The sequence below is a fragment of the Sturnira hondurensis genome, unplaced genomic scaffold (assembly GCF_014824575.4).
Source record: "Sturnira hondurensis isolate 20B ecotype Veracruz unplaced genomic scaffold, ASM1482457v3 Scaffold0019835, whole genome shotgun sequence".
NCBI lineage: Eukaryota > Metazoa > Chordata > Mammalia > Chiroptera > Phyllostomidae > Sturnira > Sturnira hondurensis.
In genome coordinates, this window is record NW_028092466.1 from 4,458,318 (window position 1) to 4,482,259 (window position 23,942).

At 44.7% G+C, this 23,942-nt stretch overlaps 2 protein-coding genes and 4 non-coding genes across 7 annotated transcripts; 3 read left to right on the top strand and 3 right to left on the bottom strand.

Moving 5' to 3' along the window:
- On the top strand, nt 1-23,785 carry BORCS6 (BLOC-1 related complex subunit 6). Of its 2 annotated transcripts, XR_005063949.1 has the most exons (3): nt 1-1,819; nt 12,798-12,803; nt 23,775-23,785. XR_005063949.1 is itself a non-coding variant. In XM_037028331.1 (1 exon), exon 1 carries the CDS (start codon nt 180-182, stop codon nt 1,269-1,271), a length of 1,092 nt encoding a protein of 363 aa, XP_036884226.1. In that variant the 5' UTR covers nt 1-179; the 3' UTR covers nt 1,272-1,928. The 2 variants fall into 2 exon arrangements, 1 of the variants encoding a protein (XP_036884226.1); XM_037028331.1 differs by lacking the exons at nt 12,798-12,803; nt 23,775-23,785 and having other exon boundaries at nt 1-1,928.
- On the bottom strand, nt 3,057-3,130 carry TRNAT-AGU (transfer RNA threonine (anticodon AGU)). Its single transcript has one exon. It is a non-coding gene; the product is annotated as a tRNA-Thr (tRNA).
- On the bottom strand, nt 3,400-3,481 carry TRNAS-GCU (transfer RNA serine (anticodon GCU)). The gene has a single exon. It is a non-coding gene; the product is annotated as a tRNA-Ser (tRNA).
- Nucleotides 3,809-3,880, bottom strand: TRNAW-CCA (transfer RNA tryptophan (anticodon CCA)). The gene has a single exon. It is a non-coding gene; the product is annotated as a tRNA-Trp (tRNA).
- Nucleotides 16,853-21,115, top strand: TMEM107 (transmembrane protein 107). The gene is made up of 5 exons (XM_037028334.1): nt 16,853-17,132; nt 17,298-17,365; nt 17,462-17,562; nt 18,279-18,375; nt 18,567-21,115. The coding sequence occupies exons 1-5, from the start codon at nt 17,046-17,048 to the stop codon at nt 18,634-18,636; spliced, it is 423 nt and encodes a 140-aa protein (XP_036884229.1). The 5' UTR covers nt 16,853-17,045; the 3' UTR covers nt 18,637-21,115.
- Nucleotides 19,220-19,356, top strand: LOC118974750 (U8 small nucleolar RNA). The gene has a single exon (XR_005063955.1). It is a non-coding gene; the product is annotated as a U8 small nucleolar RNA (small nucleolar RNA).
- Nucleotides 23,786-23,942: the final 157 nt, after the last annotated feature.

The following is a 23,942-nucleotide window of genomic DNA, read 5'->3' on the forward strand; positions in this document are numbered from 1 at the left end:
GCTGTCACCTCCTTATCTCCAACCCGCTGGCTCTCCCTAGTGTCTGGCTGTTTAATAACAGTTCTTTTTCCGGGACTTCCTGGTCGCCGTGACCAATCAGAGTGCTGTTCCCGTCCTTTCCATTGTCAGCCCGCAACCCGTCGGCGCGCTTCTACCAACGCCCCTTAAAGGCGCCGCCAATGCCGTGGGAGCCGGCGGTTCCTACCCCCAATTGCAGTATGGAGGCGTCCCGAGGGCGGCTTGGGCCCGAGGCAGACCTTCTGTCTGTGGGGGGACAGCAAACCGCGATCTTTGGCGGCGGGACGGGCGGAGCGCCCTCTGAGCCGCCCTCAGGCTTCCGGGTGCCGGGGGAGGAAGAGGCCGAGAACGTTGGAGGCTCCAGCCGCCACCCTAGGGCGTCCCCGAAGACTTGGAGCTGCAGCGTCGTCCAAGGGCCGGAACCGGAGGCTCCGGAGAACCATCCCGGCCGTGCAGTGACGCCGCGTGCACCGGGGAGCCGCCGGGGGGCGCCCTGTTCCGAACACGACCTGCACGGGTCTTCCCTATGCAAGGACCCTGAGCCGCTCAAGGACAAGCCTGCATCCGAAAGGGTCTGCCGTCGAGGGAGCCGGGGAGGCGGCGGGATGGATGTTGAACAGGAGAAGGAGGATGACGAGGGGGCGGCCGGCAGGACTGGAAGATCGTTCTCCAGCCGCCTTCAGGACAGCCGCAGCCTGGACGGGCTGAGCGGGGCGTGCGGCGGGTCCGGGTCCGCAGTGGGAGCGGAGTCTGGTTCGGGCGGCGGGCGTCGAGCCACCATCTCCAGCCCCCTGGAGCTTGAGGGCACGGTGAGCCGTCATGGCGATCTCACCCACTTTGTCGCCAACAACCTGCAACTCAAGATCCGTCTGAGCGGTGCCTCTCAAGCACCGCCCCTTGCTCCTCCTAGTTCAGTGCCCTCGTCCATTCCGGCCATTCCCCCCATCGACCCCGATGTGCTGCGAGACCTAGAGCGGCTGAGTCGGGAGCTGGGTGGCAGGGTAGACCGTCTACTTCGAGGGCTGGGTGGCGCGGTGCAGGAGCTGACAGCACTGAGCGTGGGCTGCATCCAGACCTACCGCGATGCCGTGGACTCCCTAGGCGAAGCCGTGGACATGAGCATCAAGGGCATGTACACTCTGTTGGCGCGCTGTGAGGAGCTGGAGAGGGCTCTGCAGCCGGTGCAGGGGCTGGCACGCCAAGTCCGGGATATCCGACGCACCCTGGAGGTGCTGGAGGCTCTGTGCAAGTAACCATGAGGACAAGAGAGGCCAGGCCAGGGCCCAGGAGGATCCTAAGGACTCTTCAAGGAGCTCTGGTGGGGAGACCAATATATTGGAGGCTCTTTCAGATAAATTTAGTAGTCCAGGGTCCATTCGCTGGGCCTTATGTAGGAGTATATGGGAAAGTTCTAAAGCCTTTCCTGGTGGGAGGGGATAATGCTCAGTTCCTGTTCAGTTGGCCATCTAGCTACCTTGTTCTCTCCTAGCTAGAGCACCGTACCTGGGAACCCAGGTCTTCCGGTCTGTGCTTGAGAGTAATGACTGCCATATGTGATCAAAGAAGGAGAAACAGATGCCCTAGCCCCCACTGTGGCCACTCTGACTCCAGTGGCCACATCTAGGTTCCAGGGGCTATGGAAGCTTGAGTGGTCCTTGTCCACACACCATGCAGACAAGAATTCACACCTGCAGTTGGAAAACCTGCTTCCTCCCACTGACCCCCCACCATCCCATTTCAGCCAGAACCAGGGTGAAGCTAGAAAGAATTCATTGCATGGTAGAGGGGGTGAGTTGGGATGGTTTCAATAGAATTGTCCCTGGGTGTGAAGCCCACCTGTTGTGGAGTGTTCTGATTAGTTTTGGCTTTCTGAGTTTTTGTGGAATTAAAGTGCTGCTGCTGCTAAGGCTGAGGCTGTGTCTGTGTGGTGTTACAGGAATTGATGAACCAAAGGAATTGGGAATAAAGGTCAGTCTTTTTCGTGGAGCTCCCTTGGGGCTGGTGCTGGGAGAGAGGTGGGAGTCCCAGGCTACATAGAATGTGGTTCCTGCTCTTAGATAGCAGGTCTGAGGGCAACTGCAAGGCAAAGATATGGCCCAGAGATTCAAAAAAAGCAGAAACAGAAACATGGTGCTCCAGAAGGGAAAGGGAAGGGATTGTTTTCTCAGATCCTAACATAGACAGTCAGGGACTGGGTGAATTGGACATCTTGTCTATGAAGAAAGACAGGAAACACTTGTTAGCTCCATTCCTGACCCCATTCCCCACTCTGCACTGATCAGTGGCACATGTATGGTTTGAGACAATCTTTATTCCAGCTCTGGCACCTTTCTGTTTACATTTCACATAGCGAGTTCTAGCAGCCACCAACCATGTTATGGTCAGATTTAGGAAGAGAGATCACAGAAAGAGCTCCAGTTTCATTGAAGCTTACACCTCTCCCTGAAAACACTAGCACTTTGGACTGTGACTCAAAACGTTTCTTTAGTATGTGAAGAGTTCTGAATGTGGAGTTCTGATGTTGGAAACAGTCCACAAGCCTTCCCCTATAACAAAAAATAATAATAATAACTCAGAAAGAGCATTAAAAGAAAAAAAAAGGAAAGAGAACTCCCTGTGGCCCGTACAGGGATCGAATCCACGACCTTGGCGTTAGCACCACACTCTAACCAACTGAGCTAACTGGCCAACTGTAGATACTCTTGACATATAATACTAAATAGAACTCGAATTACTGATGAATCCTGTCAGGAAAACCTTAAAAATGGGTATGATTGTGAACAGCAAACCACCAAACATTTCAGGAGGTAAAAGCCAAGACACAACACTAACAAGCACAGATAATGCGACTTTAGCGCTTGGCAGGCAGCAGGCAGAGGAGCAAACAGCTTAATACTGACGATGTGTTACATACTGTTCAGAAACACAAACAAATAGAGCACACCGCCTGTTTGATTCCCGGAGAGAGAATGAACACGAGGGTAGTTTTACGAGCCTCTTTTGGAGTGTTTTAAGCAAAAGACACATAAGACCTCCTGAGGCACCGCTGGGAATCGAACCCAGGACCTCCTGTTTACTAGACAGGCGCTTTAACCAACTAAGCCACAGCGCCTCCTCGGTGGGGTTTACAAGCCTCTTTCTTTGACCAGGTCAGCTCCATGAGCTCCATGGTGCGTGAGTTAAGGTAAAGGGCCATTTCCTAGTGGGTGAGAATGAAAGAGGTGATAAGGAAATTCGACGTAGGTAAGTATGTGGAAGGTAAGAACAGAAGAATGAAAGAGGTGATAAGGAAATTCGACGTAGGTAAGTATGTGGAAGGTAAGAACAGAAGTTCTTCTACCTTCCGCATAAAACTTGCTGGGAGGGATGACAGGTATAAACCGACGAGGATGGGATTCGAACCCACGCGTGCAGAGCACAATGGATTAGCAGTCCATCGCCTTAACCACTCGGCCACCTCGTCCACAGGATTATGTGGTTGGCTGTTTTCTGTGAGGTCTGATCTCCTGCTCCTCAATAAAGACTGGATCTACTCAGGTCGCTGAAGGATTTCATTCCTTAAAATCCTTCCTAGTACTTCGGAGATGATACGCAGGGTGTTGAACGGACCCAGCGACAACCTCGCCTGCACGATCGCCAGACTCCATGGGTTAAACTATCTGGAACATGCAGTAGTCCTCAGGAACTCCGCAGTCAGCCCAGATCCACGATACTGGACCTGCAGCAAAATCCACCTCGCGATTTTTGGCCTCCTTTCATGATTGAAATATAGAAAAAGCATGAAAAGGGCTGACCCCGACGTGATTTGAACACGCAACCTTCTGATCTGGAGTCAGACGCGCTACCGTTGCGCCACGAGGTCGACCGGCCATACGCTTTATCAGATTTTCACATAACCTAATACCTTGGTTTCCAGGTAATAGGGCTCTCAGCGACAGAAGAGTAAGAGCCAAGGGTCTACCTGAGTTTACGATGTGGTGCCTCTGCTCTCACCCGTCTTGAAGAACGAACAGGACACACCGACCCAGCAGTGGCTTTACGAGCTTCGGTCCCTCCTACTCCTCTCCGGGCGTCCTGCGGAGGAGCAGGTGGCCCCGAGTTGTTACGGGGTGGGGGTGGGGGGGTGGGGGGCGGGGTCCCAGAGCTCACAGCACAAGGGCCGGCCTGTGCAGAAACGGACGGAAGGACATACCAGACCCATGAGAGAGCCATGCCAGAGCCTAGGGCTTCTGAAGCAGTGAAATTAGCTCCTTCAGCGAAATGTCTCCTCCTGGCCGCACGTTACAATCGCTAGCGGCGCCTCCCAGATAGCAATGCACAAGCTCCATATTCGAAGAGTCTGACTTAAAAGTCCAGGGTAGAATTCCGAAATCGGTAATTTTATCACTTTTGACAGTTCTGGAGAGTAGTTTACATACAATGAAATGCATAGATCTTACGTGTATATTTTGATGCTTTTTGACAAATGTAACTCAGAACCTTTTCATCACATAAAACATTTCCCAAATGATTTCCCAAACGATCCCCCCTCTCCCTTCCTAGGGGCAATCACTGTTCTGATTTTGATCACCATTAACAGCTGTCTTTAATGATAATTTTTTTAAAAAACCTCTCCAGGTGAAATAGAGCTGGGAACCTTTATACCAAAAGCTGGCAGAGAACTCCACTTGCTTCGTGAAGGACAAGAAGAGTTCAACGGGCCAATATGGCAAAAGAGATCATGCTGTATCTCACTCTTTTCCTTCCAAGCCAATGTCTGCATTTTCTGCACAGCAGCTCTCTGGAAAGTTATCAAGGACTACAAACATGTCAAAGCCTGCGGCCATTATTTGACTCAGGCAATGGCTTCTTTAAGAGCCTTTTTCTCCCTTGGTTGTCATGACTCTCGTTTGCTGGCCTTCTGCTGGCTTTAATTCCCCCTACCCACCCCCCACCCCCAGTCTCTTTGTTGTTCTCAGAGTTCTGATTTTCCTCCCGCATCTTCCCTGGATTTAGCCATCACCTGTGTGCTGAGGGATTCAGATGGCCAGTGCCTGCTGGACAGCTCCACTTCACCTTGTCATCCTTCCTTTCCAGTCCTGCACTCCCAGTCAGTGGCCTTGACTCTTCCTTCTCCCTTACTTCCCATTTCTAGTCACCAAGAACTCTCAATTCCATTTTCCTCCATAATTCTGTCAGCCATCATTTCCCATTCTCATTGCCAGGCCCTCGGTATCTCTCTCTGGGTCATCATAACAGACCCCTTTATGATCTCTCTGCCTCCAAGAGTCAAGTAGAATCATCTTTTAAAATTGGAAACATGATACCATCATGCCATGGCTTAAAAATTGAGATTAAGTCATAGCTTACTGGCTGAGCCCCTGGGGCCAAGAGCTGCTATTTCTTCTCCTTCTTTTTCTTTTATTACTGATTTTCAGAAGGCGAGAAACATCAATCTGCTTTTTTTGTTTATTTATGCATTCATTGGTTTCTTCGTGTATGTGCCTTGGCTAGAGATGGAATCTATAACCTTGGTGTATAAGGACAATACTCTAACTAGCTGAACTACCCAGCCAGGGCCATCCCAGGGCCAAGGGCTTCTTAAGTATGTGAGCTCTAGAACCAGGTTGATGGAGTTCACATGCAGGCTTTGCTACTTGTTATTTAACTTGGGCTAGTTATTGAAACTTCCTCTGCATCAATGTCCCCATCATTAAAATAGTAAAGGTTATAACAGCTTACTATTAGTTTATTTACTGTTAGGAACTGCCTTGCCTGGTTTCAGGAGCTGTAAACCTCCCATGGCTAAGGCTGAGTGAGCGACCTTCGGACCTCAAACCACTAAGGAGACAAAGCTTATCTCCTTGGCCAAAGTGCTGCTTCTGCTCCTGTTTTCATAACTGGCCTCCAATGCTTGATCAGTTAGCCAATAATGGGTATGATTCCTTGAGGGGGCAACCACCTGAGACAGGCATGATCACGTGGAGGCCCCAGGGAAGGACATGGGGGGCTATGGAGAAAGGGGGTGATGGACCCTAGCCCCTCGGCTTTGACAAAGCCTGAATCCTCAGTCTGTCTGGGAGATGTCTTTGAGAATTCCTTTGCTATCTGCCTCCTCTGCCTGAGTTAAGCCTGAAAACAAGGACTGAGGGTGGTGCAGCCCTGTGCTGGGAATGGCGGGCTCCCCGGATGATAAGACCTGAGAAAGGATGCATAAATTCCTGTGCAGCCTGCTTTGCTAAGAATGCTTTTAGTTAAATGATAAAGGCCTGGGCAGAAAATGAGTTTGTTTTCCCAAAGTTTGTGGCCTTTTAGCTGATAGACCCTGACTTAGAAGAAGCCCGAATAGTTCTTTTATGCTATCTACTGTTTACTGCCTGACAATGATTAATAAGTTGTACCTGAACTCCTGTGCAAAAAAAAAAAAAAAACAAAAAAAAAAAAAAAACCCACAATAAAGGCCCTCTAGGCAAGGGTTGGGGCACTCTCCCCTTGAGAGAGTGGCCAGGCCATTCTGAGGCACTCCCCCCTTGAGGGAGTAGCCTTGCTGTCTCTTTTTCTCCACAGGACTTGGCAGTCCATGTGAATTTGTCTTGATTTTCCATCCATATGCTGANAAAAAAAAACAAACAAAAACAAAAAACCCACAATAAAGGCCCTCTAGGCAAGGGTTGGGGCACTCTCCCCTTGAGAGAGTGGCCAGGCCATTCTGAGGCACTCCCCCCTTGAGGGAGTAGCCTTGCTGTCTCTTTTTCTCCACAGGACTTGGCAGTCCATGTGAATTTGTCTTGATTTTCCATCCATATGCTGAAGGCACTGCAGGCCAGTGCACGTGTCAATTTACTACAGACAAAGTACTCAGAGCTGGGCTGGGTCAATTTACTACAGATAAAGTACTCAGAGCTGGGCTGGTGATAAGCACACAATTATAATGGCTGTTATTATTATATATTTTTAAGATTTTATTTATTTATCTTTAGAGGGAAAGGGAAGGAGAGAGGGAGAGAAACATCAATGTATGGTTGCCTCTGGTGTGTCCCCTGCTGGGAACTGGCCTGCAACCCAGGCATGTGCCCTGACTGGGAATCGAACCGTGATCCCTTAGTTCGCAGGCCCATGCTCAATCCACTGAACTACACTAGCCAGGAAATGGCTGTTATTATTTTTAATACCTGCCCTTTCCTGATTCTTCAGCTGCTGTCTCCTCATCTCCCATGTGAAAACCATACCGACTCATTTACAATAGCCTAAACTCACCTTGGTCCCAACTGTCTCTGTGCCACTATCCTTGGTAGTATTGTTTGGTGGTCTTCTCAATCCTTCCTGACCCTTATATAATCTTCAGGACTCAATTCAAAAGCTCCCTTCTCCCCACTTCACCTCCTAACTGAGGGAAGAGGCCCTTCCTGTCCCTCTCCCCAAGATAACACGTAAAATACTATCTTTAAGTTGTTTACTTAGTTATTACCCTCAAGTACACTCTGAGTTGCTCAGGAGTAGAAAATATGTACCTCAGCACACAGTACAGTTCCTGGAATACAGTGCATATTCAAAAATCATTTGTGAAATTTAGGAATACCTTTAGCAAAGCATTACAGTGGGCAAAATCCTGGCATATTAAGGGAGTTGACATGTCTGGGTAGATGAAAAGTATGCAGTGAGTTGGAAATTTTTGCAAGAAATGGAGGTTGGGTCCATGAGCACGGTACCAGGGAACATGAACTTGATCTCTAGGATCAGGCTCTGCAGCAGGTATGAAGTATGATCAATCCAATGTCACCATTCAGAGTACTGTCTAATGTGTTTTTTTTTTTTTGAGCTGGCATCGGTGCTGAGCTCAGCCACACCTCCATTTCTTTTTTTAAAAAATGTATTTTATTGATTATGCCATTACAGTTGTCCCATTCCTCCCCTTCATTCCCCTCCACCCTGCACACCCCCTCCCCTACCATCCCCCCTTTAGTTTATGTCCACGTGTCTTAAGTTTTTTAGATTCTATATTTCCCATACTATTCTTGCCCTACCCCCTGTCTATTTTCTACCTACCGTCTATGCTACTTATTCTCTGTACCTTCTCCCCCCTTCTCCTCTTCCCACTCCCCTGTTGCCAACCCTCCATGTGATCTCCATTTCTATGGTTCTGTTCCTGATCTAGCTGTCCTCTTAGTTTGCTTTTGTTTTAGGTGTGGTTGTTAATCACTGTGAGTTTGCTGTCGTTTCACTGTTCATATTTTTATCTTCTTTTTCTTAGATAAGTCCCTTTAACAGTTCATATAATAAGGGCTTAGTGATGATGAACTCCTTGAATTTGACTTTATCTGAGAAGCACTTTATCTGCCCTTCCATTCTAAATGAAAGCTTTGCTGCACAGAGCAATCTTGAATGTAGGTCTTTGGATTTCATGACTTGGAATACTTCTTTCCAGCCCCCTCTTGCCTGTAAGGTCTGTTTTGAGAAATCCGCTGACAGTCTGATGGGCACTCCTTTGTAGGTGACTGTCTCCTTATCTCTTGCTGCTTCTAGAATTCACTCCTTCATTTTAATCTTGGCTAATGTAATTATGGTGTGCCTTTGTGTGTTCCTTCTTGGGTCCAGCTTCTTTGGGACTCTCTGAGCCTCCTGGATTTCCTGGAAATCTATTTCCTTTGCCAGACTGGGGAAGTTCTCCTTTATTATTTGCTCAAATAATTTTTCCACTTGTTGCTCTCCCTCTTCCCCTTCTGGTACCACTATAATTTGGATGTTGGAACGTTTAAAGATGTCCTGAAGGTTCCTAAGCCTCTCCTCATTTTTAAAAATTCTTGTTTATTCATACTTTTCTGTTTGGTCATTTTTTTCCCTTCTGGTCCACTCCCTTGATTTGAATCCCAGTTTCCTTTCCATCACTATTGGTTTTCTGTCCATTTCCCTCCATTTCAATTAGTTTAGCCTTCATTTGTTCCTCTAATTTATTTTATTTTATTTATTTATCTTTAGAGGGGAAGGGAAGGAGAGAGGGAGAGAAATGTCAACGTATGGTCGCCTCTCGTGCATCCCCTGCCGGGAACCAGGAACTGGCCTGCAACCCAGGCATGTGCCCTTGACTGGGAATCGAACCGCGATCGTGTGTTTTTCAGGCCCATGCTCAATCCACTGAGCTATACCAGCCAGGGCTGTTCCTCTAATTTTTGACTAAAATCAACCAGGTCTGTGAGCATCCTAATCACCAGTGTTTTGAACTGTGCATCGGATAGATTGGCTATTTCTTGGTCGCTTAGAGTTATTGGCTCTGGGGCTTTGAGTTCTTCTTGAGCCACAATGTTTTGGTCTGTTCACACCTGTTACTATGAGGGGCAGAGCCCTAGGTGTTCACCAGGGTGGGGCAACTCAGTTGCTGGGTTGTGATGCTGTATGTGGGGGTGGGGTCAAAGAGGGGCAATGGCGGTCCCCTCTGCTGCTTCCCGGCGCTGGGTCCTGCACAGTCTGTCTCACTGCTGGCTCCTTCGCCTGGTTTATCTGCTCGCGAATGTGTGACCACAGTCAGCCTGCTGCCTTACGCCCTCTCTGGGTCCACCTGTTGCCATCCTACTCATGGGATCTGCCAATGGCTGCCTACGCATCTGGGTTGGTCCCTCGGATCTTTTATGCCTGATCCCCACTCTGCCGCTGGCTCCGCCCCTCTCACTGGTCTGGCTGAATGGTTCATTGTTGTCTGTTGTCGGACTTCCGTACAGTTCAATTTTCTGTGTTTTGGTTGCATTTTTGTTACTAAAACTTTGTTGTCTTTAAACTTGGTTGTGCGAGGAGGCACAGTGTTTCCACCTATGGCACCATCTTGGCTGGAAATCTCAGAGTACTCTCTAATGGCGCCTCTATTCATCCCACCAGTTCCCAAACTTCAGAAACCAGTAAAGTATTCCATCCAGAGCAGCATTGCTCAATATGGTAGCCACTAGGGTGGCTATTCAATATGGGGCTATTCAAATTAAATTAAAATGTTAAAATTCAGTTATTTAACCCTACTAGCCACATTTCAAGTGTTGAAGAGCCACATGGAGCTAGCTGGCTATCATGATGAGCAGAGGCAATGTGAAATATTCCCATTATCACAGGAAGTTCTATTGGACAGCACTGATCCAGAGGCCTTTATGCTGTGTCACCAGGATTATTTTTTTCTTCTCATTTTTTATTTTTAAGTTGTATAGCAACATTTATAATTCGAATAAGAATCTGAAGTACTGGCTGCTCATTTTTTAAATAAAAAGCACAGATACACTGCAACACTGGACTTTGATCCCCTCAGGACAATTGACTGAGGCTAGCAGCTGCTGACCACTCTCCCCACCCCTCACACCACCATAACTATTACACAGGCTTTAGAATGGGCATGGACTCTCCTAGGCTTTGTTTTGTTTTGTTTATCCCCCTGATCTCAAGAAACTTCAATTATGCATTGCATTCATTTGTGTTCTAGTACAGGAGCTACAATAACTGAGTAAAGTAATAAACCAAATGTTCACAGATTATAATGAGCACTAGTGAATGAGAGGTAAGAGACAGATGATGAAGAACTCAGAGTCTTAAGTCAGCCTGGGTTTGAGGCCTCATGTCATCAGTTACAGGATCTTTGACCTGAGATAGGTAACTATGTTGCTCCATGTGTTTTCAATTTCTTCATCCATGTCTCAATACTTTAATTTTTACATAGAAAAGAAAAGAAGCACTAATGAGCCAGTTTGAAGAGGTTCCCACTGGTCGACACAGAGAAAATCTGAGCATCAAAAATTATAACTGAAATGGACTGAAACATACAGAAGATGGTAAAATCTACAACTTCACAATGATATTAAAAATAACTAACATCACTTTTGAAGGATGCTGGTGAACCAACTCATTGTTCTGAAAACAAGGGGGAGAAACACATATTTATCTAGGCATTCCTGTATAACCTGTATCTCAATGGAAACAATGAGTTAACAAGGGCACATTCTTATCTGTAGCAGAATCCCAGGTGATCAATGCAGAAGGAATGACAGAATTAGGACATCCCCATCTTGCACCCCCTTATAAAATAACAGAGGTAGGCAGTGATGATCAATTAAACCAGTACATGAAAAGAGATGGGGACCTTCACAACGGTTTCCTAAATCTGAACCCACTGCTCAGATTTAACACCAGGAAAAGAGAGAGGAGCAGGCATTAAGTCTCTCCCACTGTAATGGGAAAAGTACAAGCCACCACTCATGATATATCTTTACCAGAAAACTGAACATGAGACTAATCTGACAATAAGTTTACAGGGAACACAGGGACAGAGGAATAAACCAAACAACCTGACCAGAACACAGCCTATAAGTGGCCCAGTGTCTTCAACAGATAAACTGCAAGAAAACAGGATGAAGGAGGAGGGAGAAGGAAGAATCTAAGGTTAAAATAGATTCAAGAGACGCAATGACCAAGTAAAATGTATGAACTTTACTGGGACCCTGATTCAAACAAACTGTAAAAAAAAAGGTGTGAGTGGGTAATTTGAACTACTTGCTGATGTCTGGGATCTACTTCAAAATAACCTAGCGGGGCTGAGAAGGAAAGTACAGAGGAAGCAAGTTGGCCACATGTTGGTAATTGTTGAAGCAGAACAGTAGACTTCAAAGTGGCTCATTATACTATCTTTAGTTTTACATGTGTTTAAATTTTCCCATGATAATTTTTTAAAATTCTTTTATGACTAGTTCATTCAAATGTTACGACATGGATTCCAGTGATAAGACACCCAGTCACCCGCAGTACCTCCTATGACCACAGGCTGGCTCCAAAACTCAACGTTTTTGAGACTTCTCTAGTGCAAGTTTCTGTGAATCAAGGTCATGGAAAATGACAGGACAGACCCAACCACCTGCTGGCTGTTTATTAATTCACAGTGCAAAATGTGAAATGTGACTACCCGGTTTTTACTATCTAGTAGGTCCTCCAGGGAGGAAGGCTACTATAAGCAGAATAGTCCCCCAAATTTACAGCAGCTAGAGCCCAAAATCTGTCATCCTTGCAGCCCTCCCTTTTTCTTACTTACCCACAACCACATGTTCAGACCTTCTTATCTTCTTGGTTCCTTCCATTTCATTCTACCTTCTTGATCCCAATGTGGTCCAACTCTTGTCCCATAGAGTTATCCTTCTGGATAACTCTATGGCTTCTTCACTAGTCTTCTGCTTAAAATCTTAAAATCCATTCTCCACGTTGCGACCAAAGTCATTTTCTAGAATACTAATCTGACTATGTTCCTCCCCATGGATGCAAAGCCAAACATGATCTGACCCATCTCAGCTCACTCTGATCTTTTCTTCTCCTTCCATCACTAGGCTCCACACACACTAGCTTCTATTCTGTTCAACCAACTGGGCCTGTTCTCACCTAAAGACTTTTGCATTTGCTGTTCCTCTGCCTGGAATGCTCTTTCCCCAGATTTTCAGTCGGCTAACTCCTCTTCACTCTTTTTCCCCCCAAGGACCTCACTTTGCAAAAGTCAGTCCGGGTCTTTCCTCACTTTCATCTTATGACTGTGCTTCCTTCATCTGTGAACAGTCAGACTTGACAAACTGTCACTGGGGGAACTTGGCTCTGAAGTCCTGAGCTTTCTGTTCCCAGAACAAAGGGCATGTAATTTACAGAGGGAAGAAGAGCAAGAGGAGCCCTTCAGTCCCTGCACCTTGTTTGTGCTAGGAATGTTTCCATGCATTCTGTGCTATAATTTCCATGTTGGAGAGTACAGGAGGCCCACCTCTCATTCTACTTTAGATGGCATCATTGTAACTCATTTTGAGAGTCTCGTAGTGATGAGGGTCACCTCAAGGGAGAGAAGCAACTGGGTCCACTGTACTGGATGAGTTTCCTTGTCCCACTTAGCATGGAGGAGGTTTGAAAATATTTTCAGAATTTTGAAATGGCTCAACAGTTAAAAGGGAGAAACTCCCCTACATACCTGACAGCTGGGAAACCAGTGTGGATAACACTTTATTATCATCCTGTTTTTTGAGTAGAAAATAGAGACTTTGCTGAACCTCACTCTTTTAAAAATAACTTCTCTGAAATTATGAAAAGTCTAAATGATTGCCATTTTTATTTCATGAGTTTTGGAGGTCTTGTCTCCATTATGAGGAAAAGACTGTGCTGCCCCCTGAAGCGGTAGGCATGGAAATGAAATTATACGGTTTCGATATGTAGTGGTTTAACATTTAGAGACCCTCTCAAATCCTAGAAATAATTCCTTCTTTTTATAAATCAATTTAATATGTCAATGATAATACTGTGTAAGACCTGGAAGGAAGACTTTAAAAGGGCTCATCACGTAAAACTTATCAAAATAATTCTATTTGCAGAAAAGTTGCAAAAATAATACAAAGAATTCCCATGTACCTCATTTTATCATCGTCTATGTATGAAACACAGAAACACATATTTTTCTTTTTTAAAATATATTTTATTTATTTATTTTTTAGAGAGAAGGGAAGGGAAGGGAAGGAAAGGAAGAGAAACATCAATGTTCAATTGCCTCTCTCCCGCCCCCAACTGGGGATCCAGCCCACAACCCAAGCATGTGCCCTGACTGGGAAATGAACTAGCGACCCTTTGGTTCAAGAGCCTGTGCTCAATCCACTTAGCCACACCAACGAGGGCACATATTTTTTCTAAACCATTTGAGAGTAAATTACAGACACAATGCCACTTTATCTCTAAACACTTCAGTGCGTGTTTTCTTCTATAAGGGTAATAGAATTATTTTTGAAAATCAGGAAATTAACACAGTTTAATTTATTATATAAGCTAGAGATCTTATTCAAATTTTGCCAATTGTCCTACTAATGTCCTTTATAATTAAAGAAATATATTTTTTATGGTTCAGATCCATTAGGATAACTCATAACATCTGTCATGTTAAATTTGTCAAGTCTCTCTAGTCTCCCTTAATCTGCAAGTGTTCCTGTCTTTGTCTTTTATGACCTGAGGAAACATCTTTTGACCATCTAAATTTTTTCACCCGCTGGTTTAGAAAAAGGAAATCCATTTATTACACTGTGGTCCCAAGAGAGAAATGCGTTACCTCTCAGTTTTGACCACACTTCCCAAAACAAAGATTAAGAACAAATGACCCATTTTCAAAGAACCTTTCCTTGATCAGTATTATTCTACCAATTCCCTTTAATTTTTTTTATAGCAGCTCTCTCTATGGAACACACGGGTACCTTTCCCCATCCACTTTCACCAGACACATTTTTCTTATTTAATTTCTTTCTCCTAAGATTTAAGATACCTCCTTTTGCCTCTGCAACTTGTTTCCTGAGACCATTTCTTCTACAGCTCAATTCCACCTCTGTGATGATCTAAATAAACTTTTTCTTACAGTTGAAAAAATAAATTTATTTACAGCACAAATTACCATTTATTTACAGGCTCAGTTCCCCCCCAAATTTGGGAGGAAAATGGGGGGTGTGTCTTATAGTCCAAATGTAGCTTACCTGGGTAGTAAGTGTAGTTCACATTTACACTGGTGAAATATTATGTTATTTATGCTATTAAACATTTTACCACATTTTTTGCTTCAAAAATTTTTTTATTTTCCGCCTCTAAAACCTAGGTGCATCTTATGATCTGGTGCATCATATAGTCCTAAAAATACGGTACCATGCAGATTTATTTGCATGGTATGTATATTGTATGTTTGTTGTCTGCCTGCCTGACTGGGCTGTAAACTCCATGACAGCAGACTTCTTATTCCTCAAGAACAAGAGCCCCTCATGGCCTGGCACTTACTAGCTGGTCAATGAATATTTGTTGAATGAATAAATAATAAATAAGTCAGAAATGTCTCTTAGACTTGTAGCTTAGACGAGCTTAAAAGCACTGAGATAGGGAGTGAGGAGAGAGATAGTTCTGGGACAGGGATGTCCCCATGAGGTTGGGGTTGGGCTCTGAGCAATAACTGCAGATGAGAACTTCCTGTTTTTTCAGGGATCCCCTGAGAAGGTTAGTGAAGTTGCCAATAGTAAGAAGTTCTTGGACTGCAGCTGGGCAAAGTCAGGTGTCACTGGACAGGGACTGGGACTGAGGCAGGTCTGCCCTGGCACTGGCAAAATCTGGAATGTGTGGGTTCTTTTTTTTTTTAAGATTTTATTTATTTTTAGAGAGAGGGGAAGGGAGGAAGAAAGAGAGGGAGAGAAACATCACTGTAGTGGTTGCCTCTCATGCACTCCCTACTGGGGACCTGGCCTGCAACCCAGGCATGTGCCCTGACTGGGAAGCAAACCAGCCACCCTTTGGTTCACAAGCTGGCACTCAGTCCACTGAGCCACACCAGCCAGGGCAGAATGTATGGGTTCTTGACTTCATGCAGGAAAGATTTCACAACATGAGTCCAGGTGATTTTGAGAGTACATTTATTAAAGCTGGGGACAGTGAAACAAAGGAAAGGCTTAAGATAGAAGAGGTAAGGTTACTGCAACAGGAGTTGTGTGGACTCAGGAAAGTAAATTACAGAGGCAAAAGTAGAGTCCTTAGAAATAGGTTAGCCCTGGATGAGCTGTTGCTGCCCACTCCTTCCCTGATTGCAAGTCTAGTGGGGTCCCTTAGAGTTTAGGGGGAGAAAGAGAGACTGAGAGTGCACTGGGTCCAGAGTTTTAGCAGGTAGCATCTCAACAGGATATTAGCTTTCCAGGTGTGTTCTTTAATATGATGATGCATCAAAATGAGGTTATAGGGAAGTTTGGGATCATTCTCTGGTCAGCTACACTGCTTTACTTTTATCTTAGATTTGTCTGGCTCTAATTGGGCATTTTTGTTATTTCCCTAAATTTTTCCATCCTGGGGTTTGCCTGGCACTAATGATATCAACTGGGTCTCAGTCCTCTATCTCCCAGACCTGGGTGATTCAAGCTACTCACTCTCCCGTTGAGGAGGAGAGGTATAAACTATATGCCCCTAAGTGTCCTTGGTTAGGGAAGATAAAACCTTGCAATTTATTAGCAATCTGTTCATTGCTCGGGTTTGTTTAATTATTTTGTCTCCGATTCCTTCATTCCTCTTGCCAGGAAATTTTCCTAACTTCTTACTATCCATCCACATCTTGGATGCTTCATCCACATCTCAATGAGCTAAAGAAATAGGAGTAGAGTCTAGGTAGTCACCTGCTCCTTGCCTCCCAGGGGCGCTGGGTACTATTTCCTTACTCCACTCCACGTCCCCTCTTTCTAGGTGGCGTCTACTTTCTTACCAAAACACATCTCTCTTCAAGACAGCCGGCCATTTTCTACCCTCTGCAAATCCCTCTCCAAACTGAGCGAAGTTGTCGTGGGAGTCCGGAGGTGGGTTGGGGACTAGAATCAGGAAGGTTCAGGTCTCGGGTCCTCGGACAAGCAGAGGCTTCGTGAAAATAAGCGACAGCCGGACCATGTAGGGATATCCACCTCTCCATGTTGGGTTCCCCTCCTCTCGTCTGGCCCAGGGAAATGGGAGACTAGAGGGATGGGGAGGAGTGAAGGAGAGTGTCCGTGCCTGGGCATGGCGTTGCCCCAAGTCCGGCCTGGCGATGGCAGAGCAACTCTTACGCAGAGGGTCATCCTGGGCAACACAGCGGGAGCTGGGGATAGAGGGCCGGGCCGCTCCCGGCGTGGGCAACAGGGAGAATGGGAAGTACCGGGCTAGTGCAGGGCGGGTTTCCGTTCGTCGGACCAACTAGATTAGACTTGGCGGGGCCGGGCCGCGCAGGGCCGGGTCGGCGGGGCCAGGCCGTGACTATGGGCCACGCCACACAGTCATGGACAGCTCGGCTGAGTCGGCTCTCCCGGTGGCTCACAGCGGCTCGAAAATGTACTGGTCTCGCGAGATTTGCAAAGATTGTTCCCAGCGCGCCCTCTTATGCAGTTGCCAAGGCAACTGGACAGTACCTGAGTCGGCGGGAAAGAGGCGGACGAATTTTTGCCTGCTTTTCTGGGGGACTTCAGAAGTGGCCATCCCTGAGCTTCTAGCCCTAGAAACCACGGCCCCTGCTCCAGGCGGTGCCCCTGCCTCTAGGGACCATGGGCCGGATCTCAGGACTCGTACCCTCTCGTTTTCTGACGCTCCTGGCGCATCTAGTGGTCGTCATCACCTTATTCTGGTCCCGGGTAAGACCAACGACCACCTTCCTCCTGTCCGCATTCCCACTTTGGGGTGTTCCCAGGCCAACCCCCCTAGTTCTCCAGGACCTGACCTAGTCGGGTCCTCCCATCCCCTGCCGCCTTCCCCTCTTTCACTTTTCTTTCTTTCTTTCTGCCCGGCTTGATCTCCAGGACAGCAACATCCAGGCCTGCCTGCCTCTCACGTTTACTCCCGAGGAGTATGAGAAACAGGACATTCAGTGAGCACTTGGGGCGGGGTGGTCAGAATTAATTAGTAGTGGGAGTGGAGGGCTCTTAGAAGTCCAGAAGGCCTGAACCAACTCCCCTCTCTGCAGGATGGTGGCAGCGCTCTCTGTCACCCTGGGCCTCTTTGCAGTGGAGCTGACCGGTTTCTTCTCAGGAGTTTCCATGTTCAACAGTACCCAGAGCCTCCTCTGTATCCTTTCTGCTTGCGCACCTTTCCCATAAGGCCCATTTCCGTTACGACTCCCTTCAGCCACTTTGGGAGGGACACAATATTGTGTCAGACACTACAATCTGCTCCATTTGAAAGATCATAGGCAATGCAGATTTAATATAATCTGAGATCATTTGTTAAGCCCCTACTGTGCACTGAAGATCCCCAATGGGATAAAACACAGCGTTTTACCTTGAGAAGGAAGCAGACCCTGTGATTCAGTGTGATAAGCACTGTACTATAGGAGTGTGTGAAGATATAGAGCACTGTGGGAACTCAGAAAGGACAGAGGACTTGAGGAAAATGGATCAGGGAAGACTTGACAATTGAATTGTGGACGAAGAGCACCAGGGTGCTGGAGGGTGATTCCAACAGAATGTTTCAAGTCACTGTGAGCATTCTTGTGTGGCCTGGGGTAGATGGGGAGCCTATTCCTACCTCATCTGAAGGGTCCAGGCTGGCCCCTCGATATGGGTTGGGTGTAGCCTGGGGTCCAACTGTGCAGGCTCAGCTCTGGCCTTTACTCACAAGGCTATCCTAAAACTCGTAAGACAGAGCTGCTGGCTCTGGCCGTTGCAATTATCAAGGAAGCAAGAAATGAACCTGATTGCAGATGCCAGCCTCACCACTGGCTTTTTCTGGCACATACTACCTATCCATCCTAAGGCTTTCCTTGACTCAGGTGCATTCCCAAGCCATTGGGGCTCACTGTAGTGCATCTGTGGCCCTTTCCTTTTTCATATTTGAACGTTGGGAGTGTACCATGTACTGGTACATTTTTGTCTTCTGCAGGTACAGTAATATCCAATGTTTGGGGATGGGGGAGGAAGGTTTACCCTAAATGTGAAGGTTTCCCCCACCCCAGTGAAGCTCCTGAAGTCTTTTGAAATCCTGCCCCACATATATTTTGGGAGTGGATCTCATTTGGGGATTTGGGTGTTTTTATTGGAAGGGACCCTAAACTCACTACATGCCTTCCACAGTGCTCTCCCAGCTGTCACTGAAGTGGCATTATTCATCAGCGTCTTTGGGCTGAAAAAGAAACCTTTCTGATTACTTTCATGGGAACATAGGAAGAAAGAATGGAGGAGCAAGGGACCATTCACCTTTCCTGGAAGGAGGAAGCCCCTCTAAAACTGCATTTGGTGGAGGATTTTAGTGTTAATTTGTCAAGTCTGGGATTATCCGAGTTTTATTTAGTGCTTTGTAATGAAATTAATTTTAGAGTAACATCAAAACTTATACAAATTTAAGGGGAGAATTGGGGTAGTCAAATTACTAGAGAAACGGAAGACTGTTTTCCAGCCTTGCAGACTATAAGATAATATGTGTCGCTTTTATTTTGGTTATTACGGTAAAAGTTTGGCGGAAGGCAGTGGGCGGAGATATGTAAATAAATGGCGCAAAAAGGTTAGGGCTGCATGCTCGTGAATGGAGCATTCTGGGAGGAATTATATCCCTTCTGCAGCCAAGTGAGGAAGAAAAACAAATCTGTTTTTGAAAGATCTGCAAATAAATGCAGCAACAGAAAAGGAAGAATCTAATTTTAGATAGCTCAGGGTACGCGTTATTTACTCACCCTATTTTACAGCGGAATGCTTTTCAGGGAGTGCGGGATGTCTTACATGCATAAGTATCGTCAGATAGGATAATCCTTACCTGTTTCTCCTTTTTGGAGAACAGATATGAATATGATGATTGGAGTTCGCATGATTCGTGATTAACGACTCTGCGTAATCAGGACTTGCAACACCCTGGTTACTCCTGTCTGATTCTTTCTGGCGATCACTACACCTTTTCCTTGCTAATAATAGGCTTTTTCTATTAGTATTTGGTTTTATTCCACCTTATGTGGAGGTAGATTTAGCTCTTAGTTAGTCTTGATTTAATTGTTCTGTTAGTGTAAGTGGTTTTCTTTCTGGAGCTGCGTCAACTTGTAGAGAGTGTCAGGCTTTTGTTTGTTTTTTTCAGTTGCTAGTAAGGTTTTAAATGTTTGTGTATTTTTTACTTTTGAAAGCTGGCAGGATCAAAGAGTCATTTTGTGTACCTTTGGTTTTCTATAAAATAATCGTTAATGTTGGGTGTACTTGGCGTTACAAAAGTCACAAGTGGTTTGTTGTCAAGTCTATCTCAATATGGCCAGAAAGACCGCCTGTTCCGGGAATGGGGAGGGTCCGTGGTGGTTGGATTTCCCACCCAGAAGCTTGGCAAACCTATAGTTCACAGGGGCGACTACTTCCGCATCTCTGCCTGCTAACACATGACAATAATACATTCAAAAGTTGTTAAAACACATATAAACTATTAAGTATTACACATACAAACTACAAGAATCTGAATTTCTAACTTGTCACAGGATGAATGTTCTCAGAGTCATGTTTCTGGGTGTAGTGTATATTGGGAAGGGGGGAACCCAGTCCATTCTAAGTCAGCTAAAGGCATCCAAGGAGATGCTTTCAGGTGTAGCTTCTCAGGTAATGCCTCACACATAAAACCTTTCCCTGACCATGTATTTTTTCTCCTGGCAGCCTTTCATCCTGAGCATTCATTCTATAAATACTTACCGAGCACTCACTATGTACAAGACTCTGTGGTATTTACTAAGGGAACAAATATGAGTATGACCCATACTCAGCCTTGGCCATTGGAGAAACAATTCCCGATACTTCCAGAGTAATTTAGTAGCAACTTGTGATAAGTGCTACAAAGGAGATTTAGACATGCTGTGGAGTAGTGATTATTTGTCCAAGATAGGAAAAGCATTGCTTCTACAAGAGCAATTAGAGTAAGGTCCTGAGTGTGGCCAGAGCAGAGATAGGGGAGCAGATTGTGAGGAAAGGCAAAGGAGGTGAACATTGCTGGCAGTGGTTAGAGGCTTGACCAGGAAAGTCACATCCCACTCCAGTCTGGCTTTTACCCCCACCCAGGGGTGTGTTCTAGTGATTTGTGAAAGCTAACTTTGTTTTACAGAAATTTTGTAAACCAGTTGTCAAATGCAACTATAAAAAAATTATGTAAACTTATAATTAAATAAATTATATTTAAAAGCCAGTAATAAATACTCAAAATTCAGTACTTTCTGTTCACTTTACATTTTACTATTATATGCTCAAGGTTATTTAAATTTATTGTATCTGTATGGTAGAGATACTATATAATGTTATACTACTGTGTATCTCTTCTGCATTCAGACATTTAGTTCATAGTTTGAAATTGGACTTGGTGGCAGTATTTCACACCATAGAAATGGGCAAACACAACATATATTTTGTTGATTGTGTAGATTTAAGAAGGTAATGGAGAAAATGTTAATACTGCAGATTCTGTTTAGAAGTTTCATGTCTATAACTGTTGCATTGTGAATAGCACAAAAAATGGAGGAAATATTCTCCTTGGATTTGTAAACTATTACCAGATTTGTCCAGTGTTTTCTCATGTTCAGATTGAGTTTATGCATTTTGGACAAGAGTACCTAAGTCACTCAAGCCATTGAGGAACCAGAGGTTTCAACATATCTTCATTGTTTCACTGTTTATCTTACTCAAAAATATGAATAATCTACCAATATTCATGTTGGAACTACACCTGTAATTAGGATACAACTCCATTTATGAAATCATGGATACAAGAGTGAAATTTATTATTTAAAAATATGGTATGTTTTATTATTTGTATATTTTGTTACATACTTTTATATCAGTAAAATTTATAATAAGCTTAAGTACGTACATAAATGGATACTTTTTTTGGAGAGCTGGTCGTTTGTCACATTCCTGCCCCTACCAGCCTAAGAAACTGCTCATCATCAATGGCTCCCTTGTTCCCAAAACCAGAGGTCACTTCTCAGCCTTTAGCTTGGTCTCCTTTTATCATATAATATTGACCACTCTTATCTTTTAAAAATTTTTCCTCTGTTGGCTTCTAAGAAGTGGTTCCCCTAGTTTATCTCCTGCTATTCTGGCTGCTGCTTCTCAGACTCATCCAATGAATACTGAATGAGGGCCTACAGTGTGCCAGTCACTGGGGACATACTGCTGGGTTGTCTCCTTTGCTTGCCCCTTAAATGTTGGTGGTCACTACTTCTTGTCTTCAGACACCAATCAGATGCTGCTGGTTTCCAAGTCTTGGCTTTCTTATGTGAACTCTAGCCAGGGCAAAGGCTATGGGAGCAAGCTATGGAGCCAATCCTAGGTTCAAAGTGCCCCCTTCTTGGCTGTGTGATCAGCAACACACTTAACCCTTCTTTGCCTTGATTCACGCATCCACTCCAGAGGTAGCCACTACAAGCACTTCAACTATTTGCTTCTTATTCAACACCAAAGGCTTTGCCAATTAGCATCAGAAACAGGTTTCCATTTTATTGTGAAATTAGTGGCTTGTTAGTCAGCATAAGCCAGTCACAAAAAGACAAATACTACTTGGTTGCACTTACGTGTGGTACCAAAGGTAATCAAATTCATATAGACATAGGACAGTGGTTGCCAGGGGCTGGGGGAAGGAGGGGATGGAGACGCACTGTTTAAGGGGTAGCGACCACCTTAAACCACTGTTTAAGGTCGTTGCCCAGTAATGTGAATATACTTAATGCTACTGCACTGTACACTTATGGTAAATGTTGTCATGTATTTTTTACTTTAATTTTACAAATAGATAATTAAAAAATAAAAATATCAGTGGCAAAAAGTGGGATTAGTCAATAAAAGAACTGATTAACCATCTACAGGAGAATACGGTATACTGGTAATACTTTACAGAAATGTTAGATGGATCAAAGATTACAGTATAAAAAATAAAACTATAAACTCCAAGAAATCTCGACCTTCTTAACCTTTTATTTTGAATAAAATAGACCTACACAAAAACTGCAAAAATGGTACAGAATTTCTAATACACCCTTCACCCAGCTCTCCAAACATTAACATCTTACATAGTCATGATATAATTATTGAAATCAGCAAGTCAGTATTGATACAATGCTATTAACTAATCTACAAGTCTTATTTAAATTTTGCCAGTTTTTCAACTAATGCCCTCTTTGTCATTTAGGACCTAACCCGTGGTTTCACATTGGATTTAGTTGCATGTCTCCTTATCCTTTTTCCAATCTGAGACAATTCCTTGGTCTTTTTTTTCCCCCCTTGACACACTTGATGAAGGCTGGTGAGTTATTTTGCAGAATGTCCCTCTGTTTGGATTTGTCCAATGTTTTCTCATGCTTACACTGAGGTTACATATTTTGGTCAAGAATACCACAGAAGTAGTTTGGATAGGGGAGACATTTCTAAGTATGATAACAAAACACAGAAGTCAAAAAAGAGAAGACATACATTAAATACACATTTGATAACATCTACAAAAAGTGATTTGGTGATATCCGTCAAAATCAATAAAAATCACAAATACCCATGTCCTTTGACCTAGGGTTTTTATTTCTAGGAATTAGTCCTACACATTTGCATATAGGTAAAATGGGAACGTGTAGATTAGTTTTTGTAGCTTTGCTTGTATAGGCGAAAGATTGGAAACAATCTAAATGTCGACAAGGGATTGGTTAAATTATGTTACAGTGTAATACTATTCATCCACAAAAAAGGCAAACTTTACACTTTATGGAATGATCTCCGAGTTATATGACTAAAGTAAGGCACAGAAGAGTCGATAACAGTTTGATTCCCTTTGTGTGAAGCAGTGGAAGTCTGTGTACACAGACGGCGCCGGAAGGAGGCACAGGGACTGGGAGCACCGGGTGTGGGGGCAGAAGCTAAGTGGCTGGGATGCAGGGGCAGAGAGAGACTTTCTCCGTATACTCTTAGGAACTTTCGGAATTTAAACTACAGACATTAAAGAAAACATACAAACTATGGTATTTAGATTTTTTAAAAATTTATCTTTAGAGGGGAAGGGTAAGGAGAGAGGGAGAGAAATTTCAATGTATGGTTGCCTTTGTGTGTTCCCCGCTGGGAACTGGCCTGCAACCCAGGCATGTGCCCTGACTGGGAGTCAAACCTCGATCAAACCTCAATCCTTTAGTTTGCAGGCCTGTGTTCAGTCTACTGAGCTACACCAGCCAGGGCCAAACTATGGTATTTAAAAAGCCGGCAGCTACTTCTGTTTGGAAATGAAGCTAAGCTAGAGGCCAGCACAGCCAGAAAAGGAGAAAGAGATCCCTGCTGACATCATGTGAGCACCAGGCTGTTCCCAGTTACGGTGTGTGAGCCCTCAGATTCTTTTCAGCTTAAATATATTTGAGCTGACCATGCAGAAACTTCATTTCTTTTTTTTTCTTTTAAGATTTTACTTATTTTTAGAGAGAGGGGAAAGGAGGGAGAAAGAGAGGGAGAGAAACATCAATGTGTGGT